Consider the following 17,566-nt stretch of genomic DNA (forward strand, 5'->3'; position numbering starts at 1 on the left):
CCTAAGTGAAACAAGCTAGACACACAAGGCCACATGTTGTATAAATCTAATGATATGAAATGTCCAAATCCACAGAGACATAAAATAAATTAACGATTTCTAGGGGCTAGGGAGAGGAGGTGGGGGGAAAGGGGAAATGGGAAGTGACTACTAATGAGTATGGGGTTTCTTTTTGGGAAGCTGAAAATGTTCTGGAATTAGAGAATGGTGATTGATGAGCAACTTTTGACCATACTAAAAACCACTGAAATGGGTACTTTAAAATGAAGAACTTTATGAATTATAGCTCAACAAAATTGTTATTAAAAAAATGCAGAATGCTCAAAGAAACAACTGGACTGTGCATGGATTCCAGGGGCAAGAATGGCTCCTGAGTTCTCTCTTGTGCACAAAAAGAGGCTGTTCATACTCCTGGGATTCAAGGTGAACCTGGCTTTCTCCACCTTTGTTCCAGAACCTAATGTTTGGTAACTGACCTACTTTTATCCCTCACTAGCTGTTTTGTGTTGTGAGATTGGTGCCATAAGTGAAAGGCAGAGAATGTGGCTCCTGTGTTGTCTAGGATTACTATTACAGTATTGCCAACACATGATGTGCCTAATAATAGTGTAGCTTTAAGTTAATGACACTTACTATGTAGATATCCATTGTTTATTTTTCTCTATCTTAGCACTAACTAGCTAGATGAGTACACAAATTTACTCATGATAAATGCAATATTTATTGTATGATTACATTATGGTGGGTTTGGGGATTCAATGAGTGAATGAGACGTGACACCTGGCATCAAAGATGTCAGTGAAGGATGTATATACGTAAGAGGGCCATTACATTGGAGCTTGCATGTACTCTATATGTGAAAGAAAGTACATGGTGTTTGGTAGGTTGATTGTATTAGTGGCCGCCATTAATGACCACCCTGTGTCTACATCCTTTTCCCTATAACATTGTAATATCCTTTTATTCTTTATCAGGGTTTGTTGTATGGCTTACTTTCACCAACAGAATGTGGTGGAAGAAATGGTGCGCCAGTTCTGAGTTTAGACTTCAAGAGACCTTGAACACTTTGGCTTGTTCTCTGGATCCTGCCTCTGACATGTGAAAAAGCCTTTGCTAACCTGCTGGAGTGTGAGAAGTCATGTGAAGCAGTGCCAAGTTGGTCCAGTTGTTGCACCTAAGGTCCCAGACATGTCAAAGAGCCCAGTCAGGATCAGCGACCAGCCAACTCACAGCTGACTGCAGATGTACAAATAAGTCCAATTGAGATCAGTCAAGCCCAGCCCATAACCAGCAGAAAATGGTTGTTTGTGACACTAAGAGTTGGTGATGTTTGTTATGCAGCAATAGATAACTGATGTAGGATGCAGTGGGAGCACAGATGAGGAGGAACTTGGGTTGATCAAAGAAGGCTTCCTAGGGGAAGTGACATTTATGCTATCAACCTAAAGATGAATATGAGTTAGCTAGGGAAAGGAGAGAATGTGAGTGTGTGCGCACACGTGTGTGTGTGTGTGTGTCGGGGAGGGGTTCAAAGGAAAGGGAAGCAGAAAGTAAGGGTCTGAGTAGTTGAGGGAATAGTATTTAAAAAGCCCAGAAGGTGAGATGGTCCATAAGGCTGGAGTGTGGTGTGTGAGAGGAGTACTCAGAGATAAAGCTGGAGAGTCATATAGGTACCAAATCATCACCAAATTATGCAGGTACCAAGATCTCAAACATTTATAAAGGAGTTTAGAATTTATCCTGAGGACAGATGGGCTCAATTAAAGGCTTAATTCCATTTTTGCTTTTGTATGATCAGTCTAGCTACAGTTTTCGAAAGCCATTCTGTGATTTAGGACTGAAGGCATGGAAATCATTTAGGAGAACCTTGGGAGGTGGGAGGTGATGGTGGCCTGAACTTGGGTAGTAGCAGAAGGGATAGAAAGTGAATGAATCTGAGGGCTATCACAGGGTCAGAATTGACCTAACTTGACTTATTGGAAAGAGGAAGAGGGAGAGAGAGCTGTCAAGGATGATCCCAACCTTTTGGCTTGGGCAACTGAATTGATATTGGTTCTGTTCATTGATTAGAAAACAAAGGCAGTGGAGCAGGTTTGAGCATAACTACAAATTCAATTTGGTGCATATTGTATGTGGCAGATTATATTTTCCAAAGATGGCCATGTCTATATATTTATTCCATCACTCATGTTCTTCAGGGTGACCCACACTGCTCCCACAGTGAGGTGGGGTCTATGCTGCTTCCTCCCCCGAATCTGGGAAGGGGCTTGTGACAGCGCCAATGAATAGAGTCCAGCATAAGTGAGAGCATGTAACTTTGAGGCTTGCTCATAAAAATGTTGATGCAGCTCCTGACTGCTTCTCTCTCAGAAGGTCACCCTTGGAATCCATACTGTGAGAAAACCATACTGTGAGAAAGCCCTGGCCATGTGGAGAGGGGATATGTTGGTATTCCAGCCCAGAGTCCCAGCTAGTCTCTCAGCTGACATATCATCAATCACCAGACATGTGGGTAAATTAATCTTCAGAGGATTCCAGCTTTCAGCCTTCTAGTCTTCCAGCCAAGGCCCCAGACATTGTGGAGTACAGACACGCCAGCCGTCTCTGCTCTGCCCTGTCTGAATTCTTGACCCACCAAAACTATGAGATATAAGAGATCATTCTTATTGTTTTAAGCCACTAGATTTTGGGGTAATGTGTAACATGGCAATAGATAACTAATACATTGCATTTGGGGTGCCTGTGGGACACTCTCATAACTCACATATTTCTTTTTTAAAATCAATGTTGCAGACTCTTTTTTTTATATGTTTTATGAGAAAACTTACATCAAGTACTCTGTCACTTCCACTATTTGTCAAAAAAGCTTTGACTGTTTTGCCTTTCTTAGCTTTGGTCAAGGAAGGAAGGAAGGGAGGAAGGGAGAAAGGAATGGAGGATCTTGAACACGGAAGTAATGGGCAAGTACAATGCCACTCCTGGATGGGGGTAAGTGAATGACAGAGTAATGACAACTGCGCCCTTTGGCACAAGCATTGCGACACCCCAATTTCCTGCACAGGGACAGATGTGCTCCATCAGGGTGGGCATTATGTCCTTAAAGACTGGCATTATGCCCTCTCCCACCATCTTGCCCGTCAAAAGAAGGTTGGCCCTGACAGCAAGAAATAACAGTTGGGTTGTGTTAAGAAATTTTTATTGTTTCCTTTGGATTTGTGATGAAAGCACATAAAATTACAAGTGGAAGAAACATCATGCCACAAAATTGCATAGAATTATTACAAAAATGTGAACTATGCATTTTAAATAATTTGAGATAGAAGAACCAAAATATGTACATTTTAAGAGCTTCAAATACTTTGTCCTATCTTTGTTTTTCTTCTGAAAAGGTGAAAGTCACAATGTCCAATCCATCACAAACAATATTTATACAGTGCACAAGCGCAACATTAACTTCAAAGTAATGCAAGCAATGGCCCTTTCTTTTGAAATTATTTAATGACTGCTTATCTATTACAGGAGTAGTAATTAATGGATGGCAATATTGAAATGTTAAAATGAAATGTTAAAAACCAAAAACACATGGCATGTCATTAGAACTTTGGAAATTGGTTTACACGGCCAAAACCACGCAGTTCTCAGTAGTGTATAGGTATCAGAGGGCACGGTCTAATTGAATACACAGCTCTACTCTCTATTATAGGCAAAACCACAGTACAGAATTTCACACATTCAACAAAGAACAAGGCAAATACATAAAGGCACAAAACTGCACATCATATAGACCCTTTTTCTTTATCTTAGTCTATTTCAAGTAATATTAATGTTATTAAATGATAGTATCACTGTAGTAGTTTCAATGATGCAAGATGGACAGTGTTATACACTACCCCACAACTGCAAAAAGTGTCATTGTACAGATATAAAAATGTGATTACAGTAAATGGCCAAATACAAACGTATTGTAAAATGACGAGAGTCACTAAGATAATGAAATCCAACTACCAAAACAGTTTTGTGTACGTCAAGGTTATTCAACCTTAGTCTGTCTCTATACTAAAATGTGATACAATGTTCTATAATCATCACCTTTGTGTTTGGTTATGAATGCTATTATTAGTTCATTCTTCTGCAATTTTAGACTGTCTCTAATTTTGTTTATAAAAATGCAGCATTCGATTTTGACCATTCTTGCTTTCTTATGAGTAATGCCTTTCTTTCAAAGTGCAAAAGTAGAATGATTTACAAAAGATTTCTCTTTCAGTGGAAGTTAAGTTCTATTAAGTGTCTAATTAACACCCCAAATCCTTCAGATCAAAATATAATCATCTCCAAAGAGGATGGGATTTTTCCCCTTGTGTCTCGCTAGATGTGTTTTTTTAATCAAACCCTTTTTCTAAGCCTTCGTTTTGATTAAAACTTCATTGTGATCCCTAGTTATTGCTTAAAGTTAAATAATTTCCATAAAAATATTAAATTCTTGAAACACAATTTTCAGGACACAACTGGTTTTGTATTTTAACATGTTTTGCTAAGCTACAATCAGACAGGTTTATTTTAAAATAAAATAAAGCTATAAGCATCTTGCTTTAGGGCTTAACTTCAATATTCTTTGTGTTACTCTCTAACTTATATTTTCCTCTATATAATTATTCTCTCTTACTTAAGATTTTTCAATAACGTTTTTGATCATTTTTACCAGGATATAATTTGCTTCTCTTATGCCACTTGACATAGGAACTTAACAAAAAGACACAGTAAAGTGAATTAAATGTACATAGTAAATATATAATGAAAGATTTTTTATTTTAGAATAAAATTGATATCTGTCAGACTTAAAAATTGTGGAAGATACTAATAAATTTCCATATTGCTGTCCTATACATTTTTATATATTCTGACCATTAAAACAATCTTAAAATCTGATACTTATAATCCAGTTTTTGATCCTGCAAAATATATATGAAATTTACATTCTAAATTCTAAATCTACTTTAACTTGCATCAACGGCTCCATCAATTGTTTCTTAGAATTTCGATATAATTTAATATCCACATAATCTGGATGTTTGGCCACTTTCTTCTCTATCCATTTATTCCTGAATTTGGTTTTAAATCTCGTGGAAGAGGTTTGGGTCACTGCCAATTAATATACACACATCTACATTTGTATGAATGTGCATATGTGTGTGTGTATGTGGTATGTGTGTATGTGGTGTATGTGTATGTACTTAAATGGTTGAGTGTGTACATATATACATGGAGATAATATATATCATTTATATGTGGGTCTGTGTATTCTCTAGATAAATATTCAATGTTTATCTCTATATTAAAAATAAATGAACAATAAAAAAAATGTCAGAGAGCAAAATAACCACTGGAACCTGGTCACTGATTGAATCTCTGCTCAACATACATCAGCTCAAGTATTTTTATTCAACTGAACAGACTCTTTGTTGTTATTTAATCACTTCAGGTCAACAGCCGATGAATACCCAGATTTGAGTGCAAATAGTCAACTTGGACAGCACACTGCCTGGAAGTGTGCGGCCAACTTGCTCATGCAGCCAATGTTCAAGCCATATTGCCAAGTCTGGGGATAGCTTCACTGGGCAAGGATGCAATCAAGTGACTTTTTCAGAATAGAAAACCAGCTTATTTGGATCACTACGGTATCTAATAAAGCCATGTCAGCAACAAGTACATTGATGCCTCTATGATAAATAAATTAGCAAACTGCAAGCCACCAGTGCTTGCAAAGCAAAGGATGAAACAATTTAATATGCACGTTAACTTGAAGATATGGTAGTTGAGGGGCAGTTGGGGAAAAAAAATGCTCAGAGTTGGCTGTTCAATAGTGTTAAATAGTGCTATGCATTTCTCAAACTATTTCTATTACTTTGAAATACTTTACACCAGAGCTTCAAATAAAACCATGAGCTTGATTCTCTTCAAAGAAGACACTGTCCTTCATTAAATGTTCCATGGAGCCTGGAAGTGGCCTGCTTTGAATTTACTATTGGAAAGAAAACAAAAATCTCACATACATGCACTCTCCACTAGTGGACCTGCAGTAGTTTCCACATAACACATGGAACCTAGGCATGGGGATATCTGCATGGATCCGTCTGGACCTCTCCCTTTGGTGTGGATTTTAGGCTAAGGGATGCTTCTCAGGAAGATGCTTCTGGGCAGTGATTTTTGAAGAAGAGAGAGTCCGATGGAGCTTGAATGGCCATGCATGTTCTGACAGCCTGGCAGGAGCAATCACAGCGGGGTATCAAACTCTTTTCCAGGGTTGTCTCCTTCCAGCTCCTCACTGGAGGGAGGTCTGTGGTTCAGTTTGCCAGGGTCTGAGGCCAGAGAGGGAGGGGCAGAACTGTGATTGCTGTCTTCACTGATTTTCCCTTTCATGGCTTCCTGCACGAACTCCAAAATCTCCAGGGGTAGTCTTTTGAACTTGTCTTGGTACTCTTGCTCCAGCTCCACCTGCAGCTGGAAGACATCAAGAGAGGAGGATGATTTCATGTCATTTAGGTTATATAACCGCTCGTGTAGTACTACCTTGAAAGAGACGTACAAAGACAGGGGTGGAATAAATTAATTTCCATATCATCTACTGGTAACCTATAGAGAAGATGTAAAACAGAGTTTAGTTGGACCTGTCATTTGTCCATAGCTGAAAGTCAAGTTCAGGTCCTGTGTGGCATAATAGGGCAAACAATCTGCAATAATATAAATAAATACACACACAAACACAAACACATACACATACACAGAGGTAAGTCTTTGGAAAAATTTACAGGAGTAGTATGCAATGATCTGAAGTTCTTAAGTGTAGAGATTGGAAGGTACTGTAGCTGGGAGTGCCAAGGTCAGCCCTGCATCAGACTGGGGAGAGCGAAGAAGCTGTCTGGAGTAGACAGAGGATCAAGCTGTGGGCTTCAGGAAGTGAAGCCTCATCCAAAGGCTGGGAAGCAACATTTCTGAAGAGGAGCTCCATGCATTTTTACCAACCGAACATACTCATGGAACCAACTTGAACTTCTATTTTGACTTCGTCACTTCTTTATTTTGATTCCTTTCTTCATTCTAATTTTTATTTGCCTCGTAAACTGTTTTAGCTACCTATAAACTGTCTTTTAATTTATCTTTAATTTTTATTTAAAGGTAATGCTCTGGAGAATTTTCAGACTTTTAAAAATCACAGAACCCTTTCTTCAAATGCAGACTTACCTGGTGGCCCTAATCAGAAAACAAGTAAAAGCTGGAGTCTTTGATAGAAGGAGAGTGAGGGGCAGGACAGCGGTGGGTGCTGCCTGCTGGGAAGCTGAGCTGTGCAGAGCCCCATGGAAACCTAGAATTTTAAATAAAATTCTCTTTGCTTATTGAATGGTAAGGAGGGAGCATAATCTGAGAAACAGCGTGTGAGACTATGTGCTTTTTCTCCTCCTAGTAGCCTTCAGGCAGCTTTTCTTAAGATATGTCCTTAAAATCTTTCAGGGATATCTTTTACAAATCATCTGGAATCTTGACTTTGGTTCTGATTCAGATCTGGGCTCCCAGGTCCTGCATTTCTCAGAGCCTCCCCGGTAATGCCGATGCAGCTGGTCCACTTTGGACACCCTGATTATCTTCTGTCCTGGTTCTACTCTGAGATCCCACTTCTACTTTTTGTCTTGATCCTGGCTGTATGTCCTCTATCTGCAGCTTCAGTGCAGTCTCTGGTTCTTGCCCTGGCCCTGGGACAGTCTAGGGTGTGGACAGCCCTTAGGGCATCGGCCCCTTGGTTTCTTGATTCCCTTTCCTCACTTACATTCTGGACAGTGCCGGTAGCTTGAGAACACCCTCTTTTGTTCAACTCCTTTTCACTTTTGCTTCTATGCCAGAGAAATTGCCAAGGCTTAGTTATCTAATATAGATCCATAATCCCGTATCTGCAATTCTAAAATCCCCAAAGTTCTGAAATCCGGAAGGTTTTTGTAAATTTGTGGCAAACTCATTGACATTAACTGATATAAGGCTATTCATCATCCTCCTTTATCCTACCTCATGTCAATATCCATGCATGGCGCTGTTGACATATTAATTTGTCTGATCATGAGGGTGACCCAGGCCCCCCTGGGATATTATGCTCATAGTATATGCATCATATTACCTTTTTAAAAATCAGAAAAATTATGAATTCTGAAAAACAGGCCCCAAGAGTCTCAGATAATAGATTCTGCATCTGTTTGAATGACCTTTTATTTTTTTCCACATCAAAAAGCACCTGATAAAAATGCCTTGGCTTGAGTATTGAAAGTCACCTATTCTCCTCAAATACAAAATGTGGGCTATTTATGAATATGTGTGCTGGCATATGAATTCTAATAAGCCAAGGAGGAAATGTTCTGAGAGGAGCACCCCGGGGGCCCTGAGATTCACATTGCTGCAATGGAGCAAAGGCACCTTCACACACAGCCCCACCCTCAGTGTCGGGACAGAAGAACCACTAGAGCATCAAAGACAGGAAGACAATGGCTAATTCCTTCCCAGGTGTTTGAACAATTTAGGAGGAGATGGGGCTCTTACGCTGTCATACTCTCTTGCATGAGTGAAGTCTCAGCCCGTTTGACAGTTTCCATTTACTACCATTCAGGCCTCGTCATCAATTCATCTCAATTGTAATCCAGCAACACATGCAGTTAAAATTCCATTTCCAAGGAATGTAGGGAAAGGGAGAAAAGCAAGAGTCCCTGTGTTTAGGAAACAGCAGAATGCTGTCTTCATTTAGGTTAGAATGGGGGACCTTCAGCTAGAGATATATTGCATGTGACCTAGCAGTCAATTTCTCTCAAGTCGTTAGTGGACAAGACCTCATGCTGCTTGATAGTGCTGTTTCTTTTTAAAATTTGTGTATTAAAAAAAGGAAAATCTGAAATGTGAGAAAATGCCAAGTACTTAAGCTAACATTTTCTAATAACTTTTAATAATCTAATTTTAATAATTATGATTCTGCACCCAATTCTGATGTGTGGGTTTTTTCGCCCACAAAATCAAGCAATTCTCTACAACACCAGCTGTGTGTTGTACAACTGAACTCAATTCTGACACTATTTGCCTGGAAATAGCATCAGATCCCACAGGTTAAGGGCTCAGTTCCCCACCCCCACCTCACTTCAGATGCCAATCACAGGTCCAGGTTGTTATCTGTGCTCCTGACAGATTAGCTATAGATTGGAGGTTCCAACAATCCTCTCATTGGGTTCAATTAATTTGTTAGAGTGGCTCACAGAACTCAAACATTTTACTTACTATCTTACTGGTTTATTATAAAAGAATATAATTCAGGAACAGCCAAATAGAAGGGCAAGCATAGGGCAAGGTGTGGGAAAAGGTGCAGAGCTTATGAGCCGTCTCTGAGCAAGCCACTCTCCCCAAATCTCCATGTGTTCACCAACCCGGAAGCTCTCCAATCTCTGTCATTTTGGGTTTTCTGGAGGCTTCATTACATAGGCATGATTAAATCACTGGCCATTGGCGACTGAACTCAACCTCTAGCCCCTCTTCCTTCCCCTGGGGGTCAGGGGGCTGGGACTGAAAGTTCCAACTTTCTAATCACAAGGTTCACTTCCCTGGCCACCTGCCCCCAGCCTTAGGTTACCTAGGGGCTTTTGAAAAGCCACACCATTAACATAACAAAAGACACCTTTGTTCTTCTTAACACTTAGGAAATTCCAAGAATTTTAGGAGCTCTGTGCCAGGAATTGGGATGAAGATCAAATATATATTCCTTATTATACATCATAATATTACAATACTAATAATTTAATTTTAATAATTATATTAAGTAATGTTTAATAATTGGCCCAGTTGTGGCTAAATTATAACTTTAGTGGACTCTTTATCATGGGTTAGTGGTACATTTTATTGTATTCTAAACTATTTTAATGAATTAAAATAATTTAATTTATTAAATAAATTAAATTTATATTAAATTCCATATTTCAGTCTTTTAAAAAGTCTTTCAGTTATTAATGAATTACGAAATTGCTTTTATTACTGAATTTCAAATTAGAGCTTCTATTTTTTTCTTCTTATATTTATTTACTTCTTATAAATGGAACACTTACTCATTGTAAGAAAATATAAAAAGTATGTGGGGCAATCTGGCTCTGTTCCCCAAAAGCCCCATCCATCAGGAGTCTAGAGCTATTCCAGCCCAAGGGTCGCAAACTCACATGTTCAGGGGGGCCAGGCAAGTCACGAAAATAAGAGGAGGAGGCTGTGTGCAAGGAAGCAGGAGTGGTGGGGAGGACAGGCTCCATCTAAAGCGGGTGCCAGAAACTCAGCTCTAGCTGATGCTTGCTAGACTCTTGTTTTTCAAGAGAAGTCAGAAATTCAAGTTTTCATGTAAGATCTCCTGATTTTTTATTGTTGGCAATCAATTTGAACCACACTCATGAATCTTATTTGGCTTGTGGAGAGTTTCAAACTTCTCTCCTAGCAGATCTAAATCTGGCTTAGACCAGAGGATTCTAGAGATTGAGTCCAATTGTGGAATTTCAGTTTGGATCCTGCCTGATTTTCCCTTCCACAGTCCTGAGTTTCAGGTGGTTCTCCACTGAACACTAAGGCTTGCTCTTGATCATCCCTCTGCTGGGGGCCAGTGTCATCCCATCTAACTGCCACATTCTGGTTCATGTACTTAAACTTGTGTTGAGTTTCTACTCTGTGCAACTCAAGTGGCAGGCTCTGAGGCAATGGTAGATTGATGGCACAAGGGACAGCAGTTCCTTGCCCCTCCTTGTAGTCATGGTCTTTGCAGTTCCTCCTATCAAAGGGTGGAGTGTACTCTTCATCACCTTGAATCTGGGGAGGCCTTGTGGTTTGCTTCGTCCAGTAGAATGGACCCTAGTGACAGTATTCAGTTCTGAGCCTGACCTCAAAAGGTCTTGTGTGCTTCTGCTATCATGGCTGGAAGCTTACACGGGCATCTGGGAAGAAGCCCAGGCTGACCTGCTGGAGGAGGAGATACATGGCCCAGTTATACCTCTTTCCATCACTTCAACTGACTATCAGACATGAAAGTGAAGCTGTTATTAACCAGCCTGTGCTAGCTGACCCACCAATTCAACACAGGCTTGAGCAAGCCTACTGAGATCAGCTGAGCATGGCCCAGAAGAGAATAGCCTGCCTGGTTCATAGACTCATGAGCTTCGTAAATGCTTATTGTTTTATGCCACTGAGTTTTGTGGTTGTTTGTTAGGCGGCAGTATTGTGCAATAACTAACTGATACAAAGGAATATCATATATGGCCTGGCCCACGAAGCACTCATAATTTAATTCAGTTGACCCCATCTTTTTATCCCTATGGCCTCAAAACACATTCTTGGGGAAACATCATCAAAGCACAGATAGATTTTCATGAGAAATCTGATTTCGTATGATATGCCTTGGAGCTTTTCTATATCAGCAAACATGAACTTGTTTCATCTTAAGTTTATAAGATCTATTTTTAGAAAATGGGCAAAAAAGAGGGGGGGAACATGGTCAAATTTAATCTCTGATTTTAAGGCAAATTGTTACATTATCCTCAGATATTAATAAATAAGAGTGGGGCTGGCTCTGTGGCCCAGTGGTTAAGTTCGCGTGCTCTGCTGCAGTGGCCCAGGGTTCGGATCCTGGGCGTGGACATGGCACTGCTCATCAGGCCACGTTGAGGCAGCGTCCCACATCCCACAACTAGAAGGACCTGCAACTAAGATATACAACTATGTGTGGGGGGTTTGGGACGATAAAGCAGGAAAAAAAAAAAAAAGATGGGCAACAGTTGTTAGCTCAGGTGCCAATCTTTAAAAAATAAATAAATAAATAAATAAATAAATAAGAGCATTGCCAGAGTTTGTTTTATTATAGGCTGAGTTCTCCAATTTGACTAGCCAGACTCAATTTCTAAATTTCTTAGTTACCTTGATTTCCAAAACATGTTGCCCCCTCATTGCTTCTGTGAATTCTGGATTGATAAGCAGGCAAAGGCAATACCATCAGGTTCAAATGTGTTAGCCCTGCCTGACAATATTGTCAAAGAGTTTTGCTCTTGGGATGCTATCCTGCCTCTCACATTTTTTTCAACTGCCTTAAGAAATAAATTAGGGCGTTGATTTAGTTAAGCAAGGTGTTTAGATGCATAAATGTAAGCGAAGACCAGAGAGAAAGCAAAATTACTCATGAAGGTTAGTTTACAAATAGAAAAAAAAGCCCACCTCAGTATAATGTAAATATGACATAAATAGAAAATAAGCCAGGTTGCTGAGTCATTAAAGAGAGATAATGAGAACCAATTTTCTAAGGAAACAAATTGAAATCAGAGACTAATAAGCTACAGTGGGATAACAAAGACAGAACTGCCAAAACAAAACAAAATTGCTACAAAGTATGCACAGACAGATATTTAGGAAGATTTTCACAATTTGACCGCAGGTCCATCTCAAGTAATTTTGCCTAATGAAGTGTATTAAAGACTTTAATATAAAACACAAAGCAATAAAAATCTTAGGAGAAAACCCAGGTGAATAATTATATAATCAGGGGGTAGAGAGACCTTCTTACACAAGACAGAAAAACCATAAGCTACAAAGGAAAATTCATAGGCATGCTTATCTAAATGAAAATAATCTTTTTTCGTGAAAAAATGGTCAAAAATAAAGCAGTTCATAGGAGAAGAAATGCAAATATCCAATATATATATGAGAAGATGCTCACTCTTATTAACAATCAGGAACATGCAATTGCACAACCCCTTTTTAAGGGACGTTACATTGGTAAAAAAAATATTTTTAAAGGAGCAATAACATCTGGTGGGAAACTGACATTTTCAAACATAAGGCAATAATCTGATAATATCTATAAGAAAGAACATGTACATAGCTTTTGACCCAGCACTTTACATTTGGGAATCTGGCCCAGAGAAATAAAAGCACCAACACATGAGGATGAAAGCGTTCCCATACTTACTGCAGCATTGTTCGTAGAGGCAAACCAAACCAAAGCAAAACAAAATAGCAGCAACAACAACAGCAACAAAAACCTTGGAAACAATGCTAACTAATTTTAATATTACGCCACATGTGCACTATCATTGTCTATCACTATCCTGTTTTGGGGAATTAACTGAAAATAAATTTCAGACATCACGACACTTCACCATACATACTGCACCACACATCTCCTAAAAACAAGGACATTTTTTACATAGTGGCAATATCGTAATCATTTTAAGGAAATTAAGAATAATTCCTTGATGTTAGCTAACACCTATCCATGTTCAAATTTCCCCTCCCAAATTTCTCTGGCTTATCTTTTTTGACCAGAATTCCACCAAAGTTCATGTATTGCATTTGACTGTTATGTCTTTCTCCTTTTTCCCACTTGAACTATTTATTGCTTTACATTTTTTTATGACTTGGGTTTTTTGAAGAGTTCCGTTCAATTTTCTTATAGAATGCCCACGTTCTGAATTTGTCTGATTGTTTCCTTATGTTGTCATTTAAGTTGGTCCTGGAAACCCTGAATTTCCCGTAAACTAGAAGTTAAGCCTGTAGGCTTGATTAGATAGAGGTTAAACATCTGTGCGGACAAGAATAGTCAATAGCTATTCTGTTACATCTCATACTGCAACGTTTTCAGTGGGCGCCTAGTGTCACGTGGTCGTATTAGCGATTCTAAGTTTGATCACTTGGCTAAAAGTGGTAAATACGAGACCTCAATTTGTCAAATGTTTTCCTCTTGCAATTTGCAGTTATTCTGTGGGGTGAAACTCTGGATCCACATAAAGTTTTCTTAGTATCCTTTCATGAAATTGATGATTCTTGCCTATCTCATTGGGGGTAAATGGTAATTTTCTAAGTCTTTCTTATTTAGCTGGTATTCTTTTGTAAGGAAGAGCTTTCCCTCATCACTTGGAGATGAGCTAGAGTTCCTCCTAACAAGGCAGGGTAAGTGTTTAATTCTTTTTCTTTACTTACAAATATTCTGAGGAAGGAGTTGGGTCAATAATTATTTCACAAGATGGCAAATGAGTTTTCTTTTTCTTCTCTCTCTTCCTCTGAAAATAACTACGGAAAATACATTTTTATTTTTATTTATCCCTTTTGTTTAAGTCAGTTGCACCATTATTCTTTTTTGAGCTTAAATTGTCCCATGCTTGTCCAGTGGGAGCCCTTTCAGGCAGACTCCTCGTTCCTTTTGACATGCTCCAATTAGTTGTTGAACACTTACTTGCTTTTTCAAGGTATAACAAGATAGTTCAGACACCTTTTGTACTTTCTCTGGCTCGGACCTGGAAAGAGCCACTTTTCCAAGGAGCTTTAGTGGAGAAGGTGTTAATAAACCAAGCTCTGGGCGCTAAAAGTGCTCAGTGCTACTGACTGTCATTGCGTTTAGGCCATCTTGATGGACGGTTAGGACATGTATTTTGAAAATTCGTTAGTACATATTGATATTTCAAATTTAAATATAACAGCATAGAATTTTTTAACAGCTTTGATTTTCTATTTGTACGTCTTTTTTGTTTTGCAATTAATTTTGCATATTTTGTTTTCTGATAAGATATTTACTTATTTGCTTTATATTGCAATATACACAAAGTAGTTTCAATATTATGACCTAATAACCATAATATTTAAGCTTAAGATTAAAAGCTTAAGAGTTTTTTGAGGCTCTTTTTTTCACAGAATATATCTCACTAAGGATGCACAATTATATTACTCTGCTAAAGTTCACTTGAAATAATAATATTCTCTGTGCAGCTTTGATACACACATAGGATCATTTATTTCACTTCATTTTCTCATTAGACATTTCTGATTATTTCTTTTTTGTTTTTCTTTCTCTAGGAGTATCTGCTGTATATATTTAACATTTAATTCCTCACAATCTTTTAACCGTTTAAAAAATATCTCCAGCCTTTGGGAAGTAGGTATGGTAATATGGTACTGTAATTATCCTGCTCAAAATATTTTGAAATTTACTGCTAAGGATTAGGGAAATAATAAACTAACAAACAAGCAAAGAAACAACAAAAACATCAATAAAACTTGAGTTTTTATAAACTAAAACGTAAGACTTCCACTTAAAGAAACGTAATGAAGCCAATAAATGTAAACCAATAACTAACTATGAAAATAGGGAAAAATAGTTATGTTACTGTGATAAATGAAGTCCATATACAGTTGTATATGTACTGTGATTATAACTATGAGAATATTTTCTAAGAACACGGAATTACTTTGGAAGGAAATACTAACATATAAACCGTGTTGGGATTATGATATTTTCATTTTTCTATTTCTCATTTTTATGGTAATGTGATTATCTTATTTTTAGCACAAAAATAGCATTCTAAAATAAAAACAAACCTAATACATAAAAAAATACAAAACAGAAAAATGCAAAATACTGAATGTGAGACTGAGTGACCAGGAAAATTTTATGAATAATTTCTGCAGAGACTATGGTGTTTTAACCTCAACACCATCAATTAGCTAGGAAGTTATTAAAAACAATGGGAAAAGCATTACAAAGTACATGCATAGGATGAGTGATTTCAAAACCAGCCTGAGCAACCTTGCAAAGTCTCATCTTATTTTTAGAATAATCTCATGAATTTGGACTTCAACCAAGAACAGAAATAACAGGATCATGTAAAAACTATAGACTGAGGTCGGTCAGGTTACCAGAAGATTGTTGGAAATGGCATGTGGGAATATGGGACTACATTATATATCCCAACCACTCCAGGTTTTGTTTGTTTTCCTTTAAATTTCCTTAGAATAAATTGCAATGGGACTGAGTGGGAAATTCCTTCTTCTACTCCAAACATAGGGAATAAAAACTGAACAAAACAGAACATACACATTTATTTAAATTTATAACTGAGCTTTAATACAAGAAAAGGAAATCCCTAAGTCACAGGAATAACAAAGGAACTCAAAGCCAAAAGGCCATGGGTGGCAGAGTAGATTCTCCACCTTGGGGAGCCAGAGTTTTGGGTTCTGAGAGGACAGGAGGGGACAGCCTGAGAATTTTGGCTGTTGGAGGGCTGAAACTGAAGTCCCTGCATAGTCAGGAGTCTCCACATTTTCAATGGGTCCATAATCTTGGGGACAAGGCAAGGAAGGAAGCTAGTGATTCAGGGGACCCATTGGGTGAAAAATGTCAGCAACAGGGAATCACAAACCCAAATCAGCATTGTGAGAGAGTACAGTTTCCAAATCCACATTTACCCCTGTGAATGGGTACCCAGTGCCAATAAATCAAAGCAAAAACTGTTCAAAAATTGATAAAATCCATAGAACCCCAGCAGAGGCACAATAAATTCAGACTGTTTGGACTCTCCCCTATAGACAAACAATCCGCAGTGAACATGAACTCAAAGTTCAAAATTACCAACCACTCTAGTGAAATACAGCATTTGTTCAACCTTGTAATTCAAGGTTGTCAATGGTAACAGAGATCTAAAGAAAATGAGTAAAATGATGATCAGTGCATTTCTAGGTCAAAACGGAAAATACTCCAGACCTAAACAGAAATAAATGGATAGTTCATACTAATGTGGAAAATAACAGCTAATTCACAATGGCTGTAAGTTCCTGACGCTTTTAATCAAGGGCCAGAGTATGGTGCACACCTATATTTTTGGCAGATTTTGCCTAAGTAATTATGTTTGCTTAAAAAATGATATTAAAATTAATTTTCATCTTTTGAACAAATACCAACTAGTAATAGAGCTTGTTGCAAAGGGTGAGGAAGTTGACCACAAATTAAACTGTTGCCATAGATCTACACAAGTGGATACTTCCTTTGGGATAGATAAGATTCTCTCTCCACACAGGGTGCTTGCATTTTACCAAATATGACCTTGGGCAGCTTATTTAATCTCTTGGAATTTAAACTGTCTCATATATAAAATGGTGATAATAATGCCAGTTTCCAAAGTTGTTGCTAAAAGGTTTGCATGAGATCAAGCATGTTAAGTAATTAGCATATTGTGCTTGCTTATTTATTAATTTTGAGCAACTTTATTTCTAAAGAGAGAGGAAAAAAAGGAATTTGCAGCTGAAAACATCTGGAACCCTGTCTACTAAGTGGTCTTTGCTCTTTCCAGTTACATCGTTAGGGTTTCATTTGGTTAATGCAACACAATTATGCTGCTTGTTCGATTTTTCTTTTTGGACTATGTTCCGGGTTGTTGTTGATTTTGATGCATTTATTAACAAATAATACTTTTGAACACCTTGATTGGTGCAAGGCCCTGTGTTTGGTGCTGCGGAGAATGACAAATTTAGAACCCTTTCAGGGTGACAAGTGATACATCTGGGGAAAAGAACCAGTTGGGCTGAATGGCTGCTACAGACATGATGTGCTGTGGATGTTGAAAATGGGGAGCGGATTGTAGCCTTGAAGTGATATAGGAAATACTTTATGGAGGACGTGGGACTTTAAAAATTGGGTCTTTTAGAATCTTCCCATATCCTTGGTGTTATCCTCATCCTGGGGCAGAAGCTTTCAACCTTCTCC

The 17,566-nt window shown here is 38.2% G+C and overlaps 1 protein-coding gene across 3 annotated transcripts in view; it reads right to left on the minus strand.

Moving 5' to 3' along the window:
* Window positions 1-3,179: 3,179 nt before the first annotated feature.
* Window positions 3,180-17,566, minus strand: part of PLCB1 (phospholipase C beta 1) — a 665,042-nt gene continuing 650,655 nt past the window's right edge. For all 3 annotated transcript variants that reach the window (XM_070587880.1, XM_070587881.1, XM_070587882.1), the window contains one exon: window positions 3,180-6,498. In XM_070587880.1, the coding sequence (XP_070443981.1) occupies window positions 6,271-6,498 (228 nt within the window). In that variant the 3' untranslated portion in view covers window positions 3,180-6,270. The remainder of the gene's footprint in view (window positions 6,499-17,566) is intronic.

This window comes from Equus przewalskii, chromosome 21, assembly GCF_037783145.1.
Source record: "Equus przewalskii isolate Varuska chromosome 21, EquPr2, whole genome shotgun sequence".
NCBI lineage: Eukaryota > Metazoa > Chordata > Mammalia > Perissodactyla > Equidae > Equus > Equus przewalskii.